This window comes from Sorex araneus, chromosome 3, assembly GCF_027595985.1.
Source record: "Sorex araneus isolate mSorAra2 chromosome 3, mSorAra2.pri, whole genome shotgun sequence".
Taxonomy (NCBI): domain Eukaryota; kingdom Metazoa; phylum Chordata; class Mammalia; order Eulipotyphla; family Soricidae; genus Sorex; species Sorex araneus.
In genome coordinates this window covers 47,234,240-47,251,982 of record NC_073304.1, presented here as the reverse complement: position 1 = coordinate 47,251,982, position 17,743 = coordinate 47,234,240, and the positions used below count along the sequence as shown (strand labels likewise).

Genomic DNA, 17,743 nt, shown 5'->3' with positions numbered 1-17,743 from the left:
AATGCTTGAGCAATGCAGTGCCAGGGATCAAACTGGAAACCCTGCACATGGAAAGTATGTATACCTAACCACTGAGTTATCTCCAAAATCTTGTTGTTCATACTATTTTTACATATTTCTTTACAACAAAAGTCCATACTAATACCTGAAATGATACTATCAAATTGTATTTCAAAAAATTAAAAAATATAAATAGCAAATAAAAAATAAGAGCTAGTGAGTCAATATTTACCTATAATATCTATACCAGGCAGCATAAAACTGTAAGGACATAAAAATATCAAATTAACTAGGAACCATAAACAATTTTTTCTGGTTTTGGGCTCCACCTCCTAACTGTTCTCAGGGATCACAATTGGCAAGAGCAGGCGACCATACAGAGTGCCAGGATTTGAACCCAGGTCAACTGTGTGCAAGGCATGTGCCCTACCCACTGTACTATTCTCCAACCCCAGCACCATTTAAATTATTTGAAATCATTTAGTATTCACAGTAACACTAAAAAGTAGGTGCTATTATTTTTCACCATCTTAACGACTACAGACTTAAGGGAAAGTTGGACAAGGTGATACTATAGGTAATTGGGGAGCCAGGGAATCTAGCCTAGACAGTCTGGCTCCATTCATTTTTGCTCAATCTATATTCTATGCTGCCCATTTAAAGGAAGAAAGCATAATAGCAATTGCTTTCTAGTTTTTTTAAATACCAAAATTGCAGCCAAAATAAAGAACATTATATATCCTTCAATATACGTAAGCTCACAGACACAGAAAACATTAAAATAAAGATACCTGGTGTCCCAATTGCTCTTACATATGAAAATGCAATGTTTGCTTTCCCTTTCAAAACATTTTCTATATTCTGAAGGTCATCCAGTGTGGCAATATATTTAACTTCATTAAAAAGAAGAGCACTAAAAAAAAAAACAAAGATATGATTAGTAGAAAAAAATCGGATATGTACTTAGTATTTTAATATATATTTGCTAAGTTGAGGATCAATTAAAAATTAATTCTTTTCAACAAATTTTCAGTAGTAAAAACTTTAGCATTTTAATACTGAATTAGTCACTCTTACAGCCATTACTCTGCTCTGAGAACGCAAAGCAGGGATACCTAGGAGAAATAGAGCTCATTCTCCATCACAACCATCTCAATATGTATAAACTATGTATGCTAGCTCCTAGTGCAGCCAATATCCCTTTTAGATCTCCTAGTCATGCACACATATGGTTAGCCCAACATCTAACCCACAAGTTGCTTCCCACGGCCTACAGTCTCTTCCTGACTTAGACCCTACCTCACCTCCAACCTGCTGCTGCTCCCCCATTCCTCAGGTCTACTAACCTTAGGTATACTTCATGGCCTTTGTCCACAGAATTTTCTTTGTTGAAAGATATTTCTTGGAGCGACCACACACAAACAGCTCCTCCGCTCCTAAAAGACCATGATTCCGGAGACCTACTAACTACTTTCAGAACCCAGTGGCTTCTTGCAGAAACACCTCTCTCTAGACAGTGAACTAAGCTTCGGCCCCATTCCATCCTGGGAAGGGAAAAGTTTTTCTCTCTTGGCCTTTCCTTTCGGTGGCGGTAGGATGGCGACCACCATCTTATAGAATCACTAACCAGAGGTACGAGCTTGCAGTGACGCAACTTCTGGCAGAAATTTCTCTGGACTTAATTACTAAAATACCAGAAATCCAAAACCACATGGCTGCTGTTGCGGCTGCATGACCTCATATGCTCTTCATTCTCAGCAATGAAAAACAAATTATCAAATGATGCCTTTTTGGCAGGTTTGATTGTTGGGGGGGAAATTCCAAATAATAATAGTGAGTTTTCTGTTGAAATATTGAATGTAGTCAAAGAAAAGAGAGATAAAGTAAAAATCATCAGCCACATAGGAGGGGGTTGGTTGGATGCGAGGTATACTGGGGTTCTCGGTGGTAGAACATGTGCACTGGTGAAGGGATGGGTGTTTGATCACTGTATGACTAAGACTTAAACCTGAAAGCTTTGTAACTTTTCTCATGGTGATTCAATTAAAAAAAAAAAAAAGATATTTCTTTCTTTCCCCTCATACTTTTGGCTTTAGTTTAAATAACATAATCTCAGAGACTCCTTCACTGTTATTCCATAGAAGTAAGTCTCTAGCATTTTCCTATTCCATAATTACTTGAGGCTTCATCACCAATTTATAATTGCACATGTATTTACTTGTTTGTCCCTACTTCTCTCATCAAATAATTTCCTGAAGCAGGTAAGTAACATGTATTTTATCACTACACCCAAATAACTCAGAATAAAACTTAGTGCATTTTAAATAATAAATAAGCATTTGTTGAATTTATGGGAGAAAAAAGTATGGCAGAAATTATTTATTCTCACTTTTTATTGAAGAAATGCAAGTGTGAACAGTAAAGATCAGGGCCCAGGATACAGTATAGCAGTTAGAGTGCATGCCTAACATGCGACCAACCTGGGTTCCATTCCCAGCACAACATCATGTGGTGCAACTCTGGAGGCCCAGGACTGCCACAGTATCCCAGGCATCCCCAGCACTGAAGGGCCTGAGGAGCATCACATCCTCCAGCCCTTGCACTGACTAAACTGCCAACAGTTGGACATGAATAGCTGGTGGGGCCCTCAGACCTCCAGACCACCACTTGGGAGCAACCCCAGTTCAAAAACCACCAAAGAGCTTATTCCAAAAGACATTTCCTGAATCAAATGGCAGAAATAGAACCAAAAACAAGCCTTTTCATTTTCAGGTCAGTGATATTTCTACTTGTTCTAGTTTTTCCAAATCATTCTTTCATTTGTAAGTTAGGCTAATCATATTCTTTACCCCTCACTAAAACTTCCTTTTATAAAAATTTCTACTCCTATATAAATTCTAAAACTCATCATTATTTTTAATATGTATGTATGTATATTGGTGTGTGTACATATATTTAGACTAAATTTTAAGTAATTTTGAAAGCTGTTCAAATTTATATACTTTAAGATAAACAAAGGTTTGCTCAGCTATCTCCAACAAATTAGTCAAGATTTACACTTAAAGATCACATCCATTCGTTCACCTTCATTGTTCCAGCAGCTGTATTTATCTGTTTCAAAAATCAGAGGGGCTGGAGCAATAGTGCAGCGGGTAGGGCATTTGCCCTGCACACGGCCGACCCGAGTTCGATTCCCAGCATCCCATATGTTCCTCAAGCACCGCCAGGAGTGATTCCTGAGTGCCTGAGCCAGAAGTAACCCCTGTGCATCGCAGGGTGTGACTCAAAAAGCAAAAAAAAAAAAAATCAAACGATATTCCAAGATTCTAATATAATACAAAGACTGGAGAACAACAAAAATAAAAGAAAAGAAAAAGAAGAAAGATTGGAGAAGAAGCTTTTGCTTTACATGCTTGAGCCCTGGATTCAATCCCCAGGTTCAATCATATGTTACTCCATGCACTGCCAGAAGGGGCCCTTGGGCATTACTGGGTATGGCTCCCAAACCAAGTCAAACTAAAAAATCAAATGAGAGCATAAGTTGCGCTAATATTTTTCCTCTCAAATATAGGCACATATAAACTAATATGCAGACAAGCCTCATGCATGAAGGAACCAGCAGAGGAACCCAGGTGTGCGGGACCCGGGGCTGAGATCCCTAAGCCTGCTCTGATTGGGACTGGAACTCCTCCACCCAGATCCTCCATTTTCCAGTAGCTAGGCAGGCACACCCACAAAATGCCCCCAGCCACCATGTAATCCCATCAATGGCCAAGATCCAGAGACTATAAAACCAAGCTCATGGAAGCGCGTATGGTCTAGTTCTCCTTCTTGGAGAAATCGGCAAGCTGCCAAGAGTATCCTGCCTGCATGGCAGAGCCTGGCAAGCTCCCTATGGTGTTTCCGATATGCCAAAAACAGTATCAATGATGGGTCTCATTCCCCTGACCCTGAAAAAGCCTCCAATGTGATACCGTTGAGAAGGACGAGTAAAGAGAGGCTGCTGAAATCTCAGGGTTAGGACAAATGGAGACGTTACTGGCCCCACTTGAGCAAATCGATACCACAGTATGACAGTGACACAGTGATACAGTGATAAACTAATAAAAGTCAAAATTTTGGGAACTCTTAACTTGAGTCTTAAAATAGACCCTTTATAATTAAAGTCAATTTACATTTAGGGTCTACCCAGCTCTGAATTCCTCTCTTTGGCTTAAGGTATTCCCAGTTTTCTAAATCTCTGTAGTGGACAGCTGTCAAATCTCATTAAAAGGAATTTGCTATTCTAGGCTCCCAGTTACAGGGCATGGCCACGTGACCCAGAATCACTTATCTAACGTTCTGGTCCACAAGCCAGTAATGTCAACAATCAGGGACAGTATAGAATTAGTTCAAGAAGCAGTAGCAGTCATAGTCAGCATCAAAGACCACAAAGACCTCATGGCCATCCCTGAGCATCCATGCACCATCCACTTTCAGCAGTAATGCAGCAGCTAATCCCGATTAGTTCCATGTCAGGATTTTCACTCCAGTTCAGAGCAGTGAGCCCAGATCTCTAGCCCTCCTAGCAGCCCTGAGGTTTTTCCACTCCAAATCCTTTTCTGCTAAATCTAATCAGACCCAGATTCTGGAGCTTATATCTAAGAATGCCCAGAAATGCACTGTCATGTCTAATTTTCATGGCAACCATCTAAGTAGGTACTATACTTACTTCTGTTTTTCAGATAAAGTCATGAGGCTTAGAGATGTTTTCTTGCCTAATGCTCCAAACTTAAGTAGACATTCTCCATGAGGTAGCAATAATCAAAAGTAATGATACTCATAATGTAGTGTCTCTTATCATCCTTCCCAGAGGCTTTCTGACATTAGTTTTTATTAATTTCTAGACTATAAGGACACCTAGGGCTCTCCAGAACCCATTACACAGGCCCAGGGTTTTTACTCTACTCCTAAAAATGGACATACTCACAGAAATAGGTTAAGAAGAAAGCCTTTCTTGAGACTTCTTTTTAATTTTAATCTTTTTATTTATTTTATTCATTGAATCACCATGAGATAGTCCATTACAAAGCTGTACAAAGCTGTTTATGATTAGGTTTCAGTCCGACACCCATTCTTCCACCAGTGTACATTTCCCAGCACCAATGTCCCCAGTTTCCCTCCCACCCACCCCCATTTATACCCCCCAGTCTGCCTCTATGACAAGCACCTCCCTCACTCTCTCTCTCCCCCCCTCTCTCCTTCCTTCTCTCTCCCTCCCTCCCTCCCTCCCTCCCTCCCTCCCTCCCTCTCTTCTTTTGGTTTCTTGAAAATTTCTTGCTGGAATTGTGAAGTATGATCAGCCTGGGGCTGCTCTAGCCTGGGCACTCTTCCAGCCCTAGAAAGTTCTTCATTCTCCTTGGCATGCTTTTCCTGAGATTCTCCTGTGACGGCCATTAGGTAAATAAGAAATATGGCCAAGAACTGAGAGGATGTCAGGGAAAAAAGGAACCAAAGCATGTACTTGACCTGCTTTTAGCATAGCAGATTACTCAGACTTTATTCTTCTTCCTTGTTTAGGGGAAAAGAGCACTTTTTTTTAATGTTCCTTTGATAACTCAAATTATTTAAAAATCCAATAAAAAGAAAGCATCTCCATTTATTCCACCAAAGCCTGATTACTTAGACAATAAAAGGGGGGAGGAGAGGAGAAGATTTGGAGGGAGTATGGGGGGGGAATGGGGGGGAGATTACTTTTATCTAAATTAATTGCACTATAGGTACAGAGGCTCATGCCTTTAATCATTCTGTAAGTTAGCAGTTAAAATAGTATACAAAAGCCACTGCCAAAATATGACTTGCAAGTAGAATCATAACAAAGTTCACAAACATTAGTTTTATTCTTTCTGTCATTCCTTCCTTCAATCTTTCAGGATTATACCATTATGAGAATTTCTCCTCCTCTCATTTTTAACAATCAAAAAGAGATGTTTCCAAATTCATTCATCTACCAATCCAATATTTAGTGAGCGTCTAACACATCCTGCACAGTGCATGAGATGAAAGAGGGTTCTGCAGCTAAGGGCAGAGTGTGGGAGGACAGTTGTTACTTCCAATTAACAGACCTGTCCTATGAGGAATTCAAACCCCGAGACAAGTAATTTTTCATTGTAATCTCCCCACTAAACATATATGTTACCCTCAAACAGGAAGCCCCCTATTAATTCTGTGTAGGAATAAATATGATACAGATAAAAGAGTGAGCGATATCTTGAGACATTAAGAAAAATACAGGGCCAAAGAGATAGTACAGAATGTAAGACATTTGCCTTGCATATAGTCCCCCAAGCACCATTAGGAGTGATTCCTAATCACAGAATCAAGAATAAGCGCTGAGTGCAGGAAGGAAGGAAAGAAGGAAGGAAGGAAGGAAGGAAGGAAGGAAGGAAGGAAGGAAGGAAGGAAGGAAGGAAGGAAGGAAGGAAGGAAGGAAGGAAAGGAGGGAGGGAGGGAGGGAGGGAGGGAGGGAGGGAGGGAGGGAAGGGAGGGAGGGAGGGAGGGAGGGAGGGAGGGAGGGAGGGAGGGAGGGAGGGAGGGAGGGTACTAGGGATCAAAGCAAATATGCAAGGCTTAAAAAAATATGCAAGGCTTGTGCTCTACCATTTGACTCACATTTCAAGTCCTCAAATTCTTTTAAAAAGAAGTTTTTTTTTTTTGGCCTCTCAGTATCTGTATTGCAAACCATAATGTAAAGAGAGTGAAAAAGGAAAGTGCCTGCCATAAAAGGCAGGGGATAGGGTGGGTGAGGTGGGAGGGGTTGGGGTGGAGGAATACTGGGGACTTTGGTGGTGGGAAATGTACACTGGTGGAGGGGTGGGTGATCGATCATTTTATAACTAAAACTCAATCATGAAAGCTTTGTAACTGTATCTCATAGTGATTCACTTTAACAAATGCCAATAAAAATAAATAGTTTTTTTGGTAGAGAGTTGAAAAGGTATTTTTGGCCACACCAGCAGTCTTGGAGGCTACTCCTGACTTTATGTTCAAAGATCACTGTCAGCAGTGCTTGGGGACCATACAATGCTGGGGAATCAAACCCTGGCTCCCATATGCAAAGTATGCTTTTCATGCACTTATCTAACTGAGCAATCTCTCCAGTTCTCATTTTTCATTTAAATATTATTTATCTTGTCCAGAGAGATAGCTCATAGTGCTGGAGCATATGCCTAATGGTGCAGGAATGGTGACAGAGGGTCTTTGTGTTGATCCACAGTTCTCAGGTTCTTCAATATTTTCAAAAGTAAAAGTACTGAGTCATAAAGATGCTCAGACACGGAGTTATAAGAAGAAAGGTTTATTGGAAAGCAGAAGAAACTCCTCGGATGGGGAGGAATTTAACATAGGACTAAGTTAAATATGACTCTCTTTGTGGGATTTTTCTAGAGGAAAACTGGCTCTTTGTTACTTGTCAAGTGATGAGAATATTACAGAATATGCAAGAATTTCACAGATCAATCTAACTAGCTTAGGGCCTTTTAGGTTATCTATTTGACTAGCAGCAATACCTACTAGCAATACCTATTAGCCTAAGTATTACTCATTATCTCCTATTTTCCTGTGAGCCTAAGGTTTGGGACAGAATCTATGATCATAGGAAATTGTTAACTTCTCATTCTCAGAAAGAACCCAGGAATTTGCAGAATTTTTAAAATGTGAAATGGAAACAGCTAAGTGGAATGCAGCCACTGGCAAGGGGAAACTGAGGCTTCCTCTTTCCCTGGCATGCAAAAGGCCCCAGCGTTCAATTCTAGCCCCACATGGCCACCTGAGGATCTCCATGTGAAGATTGAGTAGCCTCCACTATTCTCACATTTACTTATTTTATAAATTGGTCAACTAAAGAGTGATTCCAGTGAAAAGGACATCTGCTTAGAATGTAAAGAGAAAATATCCCCCAGCTTTGTGTTATACCAATTTTTATCTTGCAGAAACTGGGACTTGTAGGAACACCGAGAAATCCAGAGAGGATTATCTCCTAATAAAGAGATATTTAAATATGAATTTATACTTATTTATAGCATAAATATTCAAGAGTCTTTTAAAATAAGATCATTTTGATTTGTAAGAATGTTTGGGCTGGCGCAGCGGGTAGGGTGTTTGCCTTGCATGCAGTTGACCCGGGTTCGATTCCTCCGCCCCTCTCGGAGAGCCCAGCAAACTACCAAGAGTATCTCGCCCACACGGCAGTTCCTGGCAAGCTACCCATGGCATATTCAATATGCCAAAAACAGTAACAAGTCTCACAATGGAGAAGTTACTGGTGCCCACTCGAGCAAATCGATGAGCAACGGGATGACAGTGACCGTGACAGTGATTTGTAAGATTAAATGTCCCAGGGGCTGGAGCGACAGCAAAATGGGGAGGGCATTTGCCTTGCATGTGGCCAACCTGGGTTCGATTCCTAGCATCCTATATGGTCCCCTGAACACCGCCAGGAGTAATTCCTGAGTGCAAAGCCAGGATTAACCCCTGTGCATCTCCAGGTGTAACCCAAAAAGAAAAAAAGATTAAATGTCCCATCATAAAGCTAAGAGAAGGAGAAAGAGTTGTAGGCAGACTCTTTACTCAACAGTTCTGGATACTTTGCATTTCAATTCAGCCACTATTTCACCCATCCCTAGCATTCCCATTCAAAGTATAATAAAGCCTTTGTTATCTTTCCTAGAGTCAAATGCTTATATTTTAGGAGCTATGTTCATCCTTTTCTGCTCCAGGTGAAGATGTTTTACATCACAGAGAAAGAAATATGCATGCTATCTCCAGAAACATATGCCCCAGCTCCTACAACAGCTTACAGACTCATTCTGAACATTCTTCCAAATATTGATGTAAGTACAACTGTAAGCAACTGTAAGCATATAAGCTCCATCATGCCCTATGGAGAACCAGCTATAGAGAACTACTACTAATGTGTTGCCCTGGCCACCATTATTGCTGTAATCAATCATGATTATAGTCTGATTTCTGATTCAGAAGCCTGGTGCTTCTGCAAGTATATAAAAAGAAGGGCAATATCCACCTGAGAGTTTTAGAATATCCCCTTTCTCAGATACATAATACTATGCTATATTCATTCTTCTTTCCTAGTCCAAATTGGACATATTTATTATTAAAAACTACTTCTCTGCCAAAGACACTCTTTAAAATTTAAAAAATTGAGCCACAAACTGGGTAAATTATTTGCAAAACATAATTAATAAAAGATTTACATCCAAAATACACAAAAGAACTCTTTAAACTCTTAAAACTCAACAAAACATAGCACAATCCAATTAAAATATGGGTAAGTCATTAAAAACCCACAAAAAATTATACAGATGTCAAATAATCATATGAAATAAATGCCCAACATCATTTCTCACTATGTAATTACAAATCAAAACAATAAATATTATTCATATCAACTATAATGGTTGACTTTTTTATTGACAATACTAAATGTTGGCAAGAACATGAAACAACAGAAACCCATTCTTTGTAAAGGAAAATCAACATAGAATAGCAACTCTAAAAAGAGACTGGAAATTCCTTAAAAGATAAATACAAGAGTGGAAGTGATAGTCCAGTAGGTAAGGGGTTTGCTTTGTACATGGTCAACCCAGGTTCCATCCCTGACACCCCCACAAAAACAAAAGCACACAAAAAGATACACAGTCCTACCATAATCATCCATAAATCAATACCCTGAACTTTTACCCAAATGAGAAGAAAAAAATATATATATGTGTGTATATATATATGTATATATATGCGTGTGTGTATATAATATATATATATATATATATGTTTCACTTTTTTTGTTTTGGTGCCACACTCAGCATTTGCTCAAAGAGGTTACTCCTGGCCCATGTCAGGAGTCTCTCGTGCCAATGCTCAGGGGAGCATGCCTAAGGAACCCAGGAGCAAACAGCAGCATCCTGAATGCAAAACAAGTACTACATCCCATTGAGGAATCTCTCCAAGGTCTTTGAAGTAACTCAATTTTTGTTTAGCTTCTTTTTGTTTTGAGGTTCCTGGAAATTGTGGGGTGGGGGGAAGGGAAGAAGAGGAGGAGGAAAAGGAGAAGGAAGAGGAGGAGGAGAAGGAGGAGGAGGGGGGGAGGAGGAGGAGGAGGATGACAACGATGAAGAGGCAATGACAACGATGAACTGTAGAAGTATCAGAATAGGTACAGATGACTTTTTTAGACCTATTAAAATATCTTGCATGATTCTCTCTCTATATATACATTATATATATATATATATATATATGTTTTTTCGGTTCACACCTGGCAGTGCTCAGGTGTTATTCCTGGCTCTGTGCCCTGGAATCACTCCTGGCTGGTTCTGGGTTCCATGTGTGGTACTGGGGATCAAATCTGGGTTGACCGCATGCAACGCAAGTGCCCTACCTGCTGTACTATTGCTCCAGCCCACTATACAATAGAGTTGAATGCCTGGCACCAAATGACTTCCAGATGTGGCCCTGGTGACCCATAACCACTGCTGGGCTGAGCCTCAAACTGTCAGAGCAATACTGAATAGCCAAGTATCACCATTAAAAGAGGAAGTATTTATTTCTCTGTGACAAGGGCATAAGAGAGACCTTGGTACAGCTTAAGTTCCAGAAATCCAAAAAGAAAAGGTAAATTTGATCAGATAATTGTTTAAAGATTAAAGAAAGATATTCAAAGACAAATGACAAGCTTGGGAGGATGTACAATTTGTTTTTTTATTAATATCAAGAGTACTACTTTAAATAAATAATAATAAAATTCAGATTATTAACCCTGGTCCCCAGATTATAGAAATGAGAATGGCAGAGTAGAAGAGAAACTGAAAGAAAGAAGAGAAGGACAAGAGGTAATGGGGCAGGGGCCTTGGGCACATCAGTGGGGTATGTCTACATATCTCAACCACAGAACCAATGAAACTGAAAGCCCGAGGTACAAACTACAATAACCAAATTTTAAAATCTGCCTGTCAAGGAGACAAGACAGTAGGTGGGAGGGAAACTGGAGATAAGAGTGGACAAAAGCTGACATTAGTCATGGGATTGGTTTTGGAACACTGTCTGCCTAAAACTCCACTATGAATAACTTTGTAAAGCACAATGCCTTAACAAAAAATTAAATAATAAAATTCAAAGCACAATTTTAAGAAATGAGCAAAGATATTAAGCAACAATGCAGACCTATTTCTATGAATAGTATGCAACTGCAAGAGTGCAAGAGAAAAATGTTTTGCCCATATGACATAAGAAATTTTAGTTTTTTAAAGTGAAAGTAAAGTGAAATTTATCAGTTACACAGGCGGGGTGGGGGGATGCGGGGGCTGGGGGGGTGGGGGGAGGCATACTGTGATTCTTGGTGGTGGAATATGTGCACTGGTGAAAGGATGGGTGTTCGAGCATTGTATAACTGAGACAAACCTGAAAGCTTTGTAACTTTCTACATGGTGATTCAATTAAAAAAAATTAAAAAAAAAAAAAAATTGGGGGCTGGAGCGATAGCACAGCGGGTAGGGCATTTGCCTTGCACGCGGCCGACCCGGGTTCAAATCCCAGCATCCCATATGGTCCCCTGAGCACGGCCAGGAGAAATTCCTGAGTGCAGAGCCAGGAGTAACCCCTGTGCATCGCCAGGTGTGACCCAAAAAGCAAAAAAAAAAAAAAAAAAATTTAGTTTTTGCCTTCATGCTAATTTGTAAGACAGAGCTATCACATGGCACACTATTGAGTCAGATTTTTCAATTGTCTGAATATCACTACTGAAAACGTCTATAAAATAATGTCTTCTAAGAGTCAGTTATCACACTTTTTGAACAATAGTGAGGACATCACCCTTGGTGAAATTCTACTTCTTTGACAATTATTTTTCTCCTGAGTTTATTCTTCCCGTAAAGTATCGGTGGGGGTTGTCTTAGCATGCTCCCTAAAGATTTATGTATCTTAGAGCTCAAACTGCTACAGGTTTTTATTTGAGACTGAAATTTGATAGACTTGTTAAAGTAGACTCATCTGTATATTTCTCTTCCTAGCCCAGTTCAGAAGAGGATCAGATTTGACATGGGTCTAATGAGATGGAAAGTAAGAAAAAGAAGGGGGGAGGAAGAGAGGGGGGACTCAGGGACACTGCTGTTGGGAAATGTACAGTGGTAGAGGGATGGGTGTTGGCATACTGTATGACAGAAATTCAATCATAAACAGCTTTACAATGGTCTATCTCACAGTGATTCAATAAAAAAGTTTAAAAAGAAGATAAAGAAAGGATCATAGATAAACTCAAGCATGAAGTTTTGCAGACTATTAACAAATAAACAGTGTTAAAGTCCTGCTACTTTTACCTACTGAGCATTAAAAGAGAAATCCCTCTTTTTAATTTAGTCCTAGATTGTAAAAGTCATACAGTGGTTTCTACAGGTGCTTATATTCCCACAAACCCATTTCATGATCACTAGGAAGAGCTCTGGAGGACTAATGTGATCAATACTTCCTGCCTATAGCTCTCTATTGAGCAGTCAGGTGTGGAGGGGGTTCACACATGGTGAGCCAAGCTAAAATAGCCAAACTTTCGTTCACATACTCTGACACTATAAGCAAGAAGCCAAAAGAGAAGCTGATTTCACCATGTGATAAGGGTTCCATTACTTCACCCTTGTCCTCCCACTGGAGTGGATCCAGCATTGACGCTAGGAATCATCTTATTCCAAGGAGCCCCAACCAAAAGTCACCTGCCGATTATGAATCCATGGACAAAGGGAAAGAAAATGAAGAAATTTTAGGAGTAGAAAATAATTGAGTCAAAGTGGAGATGCTTTGTGTGGCATACTCTCATAGAACCAGTATACTCTGCTATCATCGCCTGTTTCACATTTCATTCTCTAGTATAGATTGGTCAGTCTCTCCAAGTCTTTTTTCTTTTTTTGTTCTTAAACCAAACCCAGCAGTTCTCAGGGCTTATTCCTAGCTCTGTACGTAGGGACCACTCCTGGTGGGCTCTGGGTATGCTATGGGATAACAAGGGTCTAAGCCAGGTCATCCACATGCAAGGCAAACACTATACCCATTGTACTATTGCTCTGGTCCCCATCTCCCAACTCTTCTGATCACTATGCCTTTGTTAACATTCTTCCAATACATTCCCTATATTCTCTTTTTTCACTAAGCAAACTCCATGTGCTACTTCTGTCAAAAAGCCTTCAGAAACCAATAGCCACTCTTAGTCTATATACAAGTAACTACTCCCAATCTATAAATCCTTAATGCCTTATGCAAACAAATTTCTATTTTACTTACTATATATTTGTTCATAAAGAATCCTCAACAAAAATGCTAAATTCCTGGACAACAGAAGCCCCATTCTATTCTTTTTTTATATCCCCTGCACCTAACAAGTTTCCTCAGACAGCAGGAACATAAATGAATAATTTGTCCAAGGAATACTATATAATGTTCTATAAATCAACTTTAGTGGAACACTAGGAAGAATGCATCCTCACAGTAGCACTAAAGTGAAACAAGTCATACAGCCCAGCCAGCTCAGAGAATAGGGTCCCCAGTACTGATACCCTTTCATATCTGAGGCCCAACTATTTCAAAACCACTTGTCATCAGTTGTCCTACATGGCCTTGCCACCCAAAATTGGAGGTAGTGGGGGTCCCTTTCCAATCCTTCAAAGAATATTCTTTCTCTGTTTCTTGAATCTCATTTCTGAGTCGAAGACCGTCATCAGCTGTGCACTGTAATAGCCACAGAAACAAGGTTTCTGAAAACAAATACCAGACCTATTATTTGGGGTTGATATTCTAAGATTTTTTGTGGGAACCCACCCTCCAGATATCTAAGCCATTTCTCATCCCAAAATTGGGTTCTTAGCCTACAGGCCTAAGGTTTATAGAGATTCCTAACGACCTGGGTTAACATACTATTTATAGTGAAACATTTAAAAGCATCAATTAACCAAGTGATAAGCATAATTTTTTCCTCCAAATTTTAAATTGCCAGTAATAGGGTAACATTGGTTTGTCCTTTCTGCCTTGCCACAGGTAGCTTAGGTTTATTGGGTTATTCCCATCACAGTGCTCCCATTCCCCTGTGTTTATTTGTAATCTCTTTGCACTCTGTTAACTTGTAAATATTGCTTTTCTTTTCTCCTTAAGTCTTTTGCATAGTTAATTCAGAGCAATGTCCTTTTTGTATAGACACAGAAGACAGTTAATGCTATGCTTTTGTAACTTGGGAGTTAATTGACTCCAAATGATATTCACTTCTTGGCATCTGTTCTCTCGACTTAAGCTTCAGTTGCCCTTACTTCCTAGAACCCCAAAAGCAGGGTCCCAACGAGGGATTGGATGGACACAGGGCAAGCAGTGAGCTACCCTAGCATCAAAATGGGCCTGGCCAAAGTGCCATAATACTTAACTATAAGTTAAGAGCATGGTCATGGACAAATCTGTCATGATCCAAAAAATAACATCTAGATTAGGACCCTGCTAGGGTTAGGAAAGATTAATCTGGCCTGAACACTACAGTCGGAGATCTATAGCGAGATGTCCCCAGGAGAGCCACTCTACAAGCTCAATGTATCTCTTACTGTGTCCATACAAAATAATTTGTATAATTTGTACAACTCTAATATTAAGTAGAGTTAAGATGTTAATTAATATGTTAATTAAGTTATTGGACTAAGGACAGGAGAAACACCCCTAGGTGGTATTTCCCTCCCTTGAGCCTGATCAGTGATCAGGAAGGGCTTTTAATATGTTGATTGTGCTACTGGACAGGTGTGGTGTCTACCCTCACTGCGGGGAGATGGAGAGAGACTAGGGAGAGACCAGGGCAGTAAGATTAAGCATGGGGAGACTAGCAAGTGGGACAGAGGGAGAAGAATGTAGGAGAAGAATGCAGAAGCAGGCGCGTGGAGAGATGAGAGACATGGCTGCAAGGTGGCTGTGAGATGGAGCATGAAAAGACGAGCATGGGGGACTGGAGGAGACGGCAATGAGGAACAGAGTGAGACTAGAATGCAGAGCTTAGAGAGACTGGAAAAGTCACGTGGGGGGAATGGAATAAATGGCAACTGGTCATCAACTTGCTTGGCCCTCGTTTCCTCCTTCGTCCGCCCATGGCATCAGCCATCCAAGTGGGGAAATGGCCCGACTCCACCGAATGCAGGCATGGAGAGGAAGAGCCAAGGGGGATCTCCCTAGCCACCAGGAGATTACACAGCCAGTAATTTAACTTTCACCCAATTTTTGTGGGAATAAACGGACAGATAAGAAGGAAGAAGAGAGTTAAGTAAAACACAAAGATAGTCAACATCAGCCAAGATCTTAGGGGGCATTCAACCATGACATTAAGTTGTAAAATTTCACATCAATTCATGACTTTAAATAGTTGTAGTTCTATACAGGCCTCCAAAGATACTACTAGACTTCAGGAGTACATGACAGAAACAGCTCAGGTAGCTTTAAATTATAGACCTGAGATTTGATGACAAGAAGTCAAATTTAGATTAATCCTCCCTCTCTACTCAGGTTTGTGCTGGAATTATTTTCATAATTTTTACACTGAGCAAACCAAAGCTATAGCTGGTGGAGGGAAGAGGGCAGAGGACAGGAAATCTCAATAAGAATGTTAAACACTTTAAAATTCTCAGTGAGAGGGGCTAGAGAGATAGTACAGAGATTCCCACTGATCCTGGTTCAAATTCCCTGCACCACACATGATCCGCTGAGAATTGCCAGAGGTGTACAGGGTCAACAATAGTCCCTGAGCATCACTGGTTGTGGCCCAAAAAGCCAGGACTTCTTACCTGGTAAAGTTTTTACTCCACATGTAGAATCAGAGAAAAAGTAACAATATGGTTCTGTTTTGTCATCCCCTACTACAATAGTTTATATGTTTCTGTATCCTTCGTAATTCAAGAAAATTCAAACCCTCTTTAAGGAAGATAAGCCAACAAGTTATATACAATTAATCCCTGCCAATATGCTAAAGCCCTATTCATTTTATAGATTATATTTGCCCAAGATAAAATAGATAACAAGTAAATAAGAAAATGGGTACCCTCTATACTTACAAGAGAACATGGGCAATTATTGCATTCACATCAAACAAGGTATCTGTTGGAAATTCTCTGAGTAATATGTTACCCCTGTAAAAGAAATGTAAAGTGTAACAGAACTATTTCCTTGGAATTCACTTTACTTATGACTAATCCACTTAACTATTATCTCATGCAACAATCAAGAGTACTGGCCACAATACAAACTCAATATTTATTAAAAACACACTTACAAATGTGTTGACCTTGAAAAATCAAGGCCCAGGACCCTCCCCTTCTGCCTTGCCCTCTATTCCTCCCTTGCCCTCCCTGTGAACAATATAAGTATGAGAGAAATAGCAGTGGTCTTAGTTTTAGTTGCCTGATATATCTTAGCAAAAAATTTTAGGTGCTTACTTACCAGAAGTTTATAATAGAAGTTTGTGTAAGATGTTCACAAACAATCAAAGCAATACTGCAAGGAGGTGCTGTTCTCATTTTTTGATACAAAAGCAAAAATTCAAGTAACAAATACTCTTAGGACTTTATGCTAAGTTTCATATGACCCCATGCATAAATTTACTCTGGTCTGGTGATATTTTATGCAACTGAATATTCTATAGGAACAGTTGTATGGCTCTCATTCTCAAAAAAAAATAGTTTACCTGAATAAATATGCTTTCATCAAATCGTTTTCTTTTCCACAATATCTTGATGTTTCTTCTTTGGCACAATTAACCTTTAAAAGATTAAGTTTCAGGTTTTTGTGTGTATATATATATATATGTATATATATATATACACACATATATATATACATATATCAGTGGTAACCAAGAAAGCAAAAAGATAAGGGTTAAAAGAGTGGCAAAACAGGATAGGTAAAGAACTGCTGAGACCTGAATTAATGAAGAAAAAAAATGGCTTCCTACTTTATGTAAAAGTAGGAAGAAGACTGAACATGAATATGTAGCCTGTGATAGACACAAAAGGACAAAAATTTTTTAAATGAGATTTCTAGATGGGGCAAATGGGTTACCAATGTAACAAAACTTAAGGCTGCAAGAAGTGTAGTTAGTTTTGGAAGAACAGTTAATTTTGGGTGAAATAAGTAGCTGGAAAAAGAGTATTTAATTTTAGGTCATTTTGTAAGTTTTTAAAGACAAACTTTTTCACTGTTGTTCAAATTAATTTTAATAGAATTTGAGGAAGCAGATTGATAATTAGGGAAGCTACATTTGACTTTAAAATACTGAAAAAGGAGAAATGATACTCAGAAAAAATGTCAAATAAAAAATGAGAAATAAAAGTCAAAGTATAATCATAACCAAAAGTAGTGAATTTTAGTGAATGTAACTTTTTAAAAAATTTATTTTAAGTCAGAGCATAATGAAACTGGCATTATCACACCAGCCTTATCCATTCATCCATTCAATATAAATTTGAACATCTAACATATGTTAGTTACTGCTCCAGCCAGGAGGAATAGTTTTGCTGTGAATATATACAGTTCTGCTGTAAATATTTACCTTTAAAACTTAAATCTAAAAGTTGAAGCAATTTTTTAAATGAATAAATCTAATACAATAATAAATGTACATTGTGAAGTTAAGTATCTAAAAATAATAGTAAGGCTCTAGTATGTGACAGAACATGTTAGAAAAGTAATCACA

At 39.2% G+C, this 17,743-nt stretch overlaps 1 protein-coding gene across 1 annotated transcript in view; it reads right to left on the bottom strand.

The window, feature by feature from the left end:
* TXNDC16 (thioredoxin domain containing 16) overlaps window positions 1–17,743 on the bottom strand; it is a 104,440-nt gene that overhangs the window by 66,298 nt on the left and 20,399 nt on the right. The window contains exons 5-7 of the mRNA XM_055131465.1: window positions 16,736–16,809; window positions 16,107–16,181; window positions 792–913 (exon numbers count right to left, since the gene is read on the bottom strand). Of these exons, the coding sequence (XP_054987440.1) occupies window positions 792–913; window positions 16,107–16,181; window positions 16,736–16,809 (271 nt within the window). The remainder of the gene's footprint in view (window positions 1–791; window positions 914–16,106; window positions 16,182–16,735; window positions 16,810–17,743) is intronic.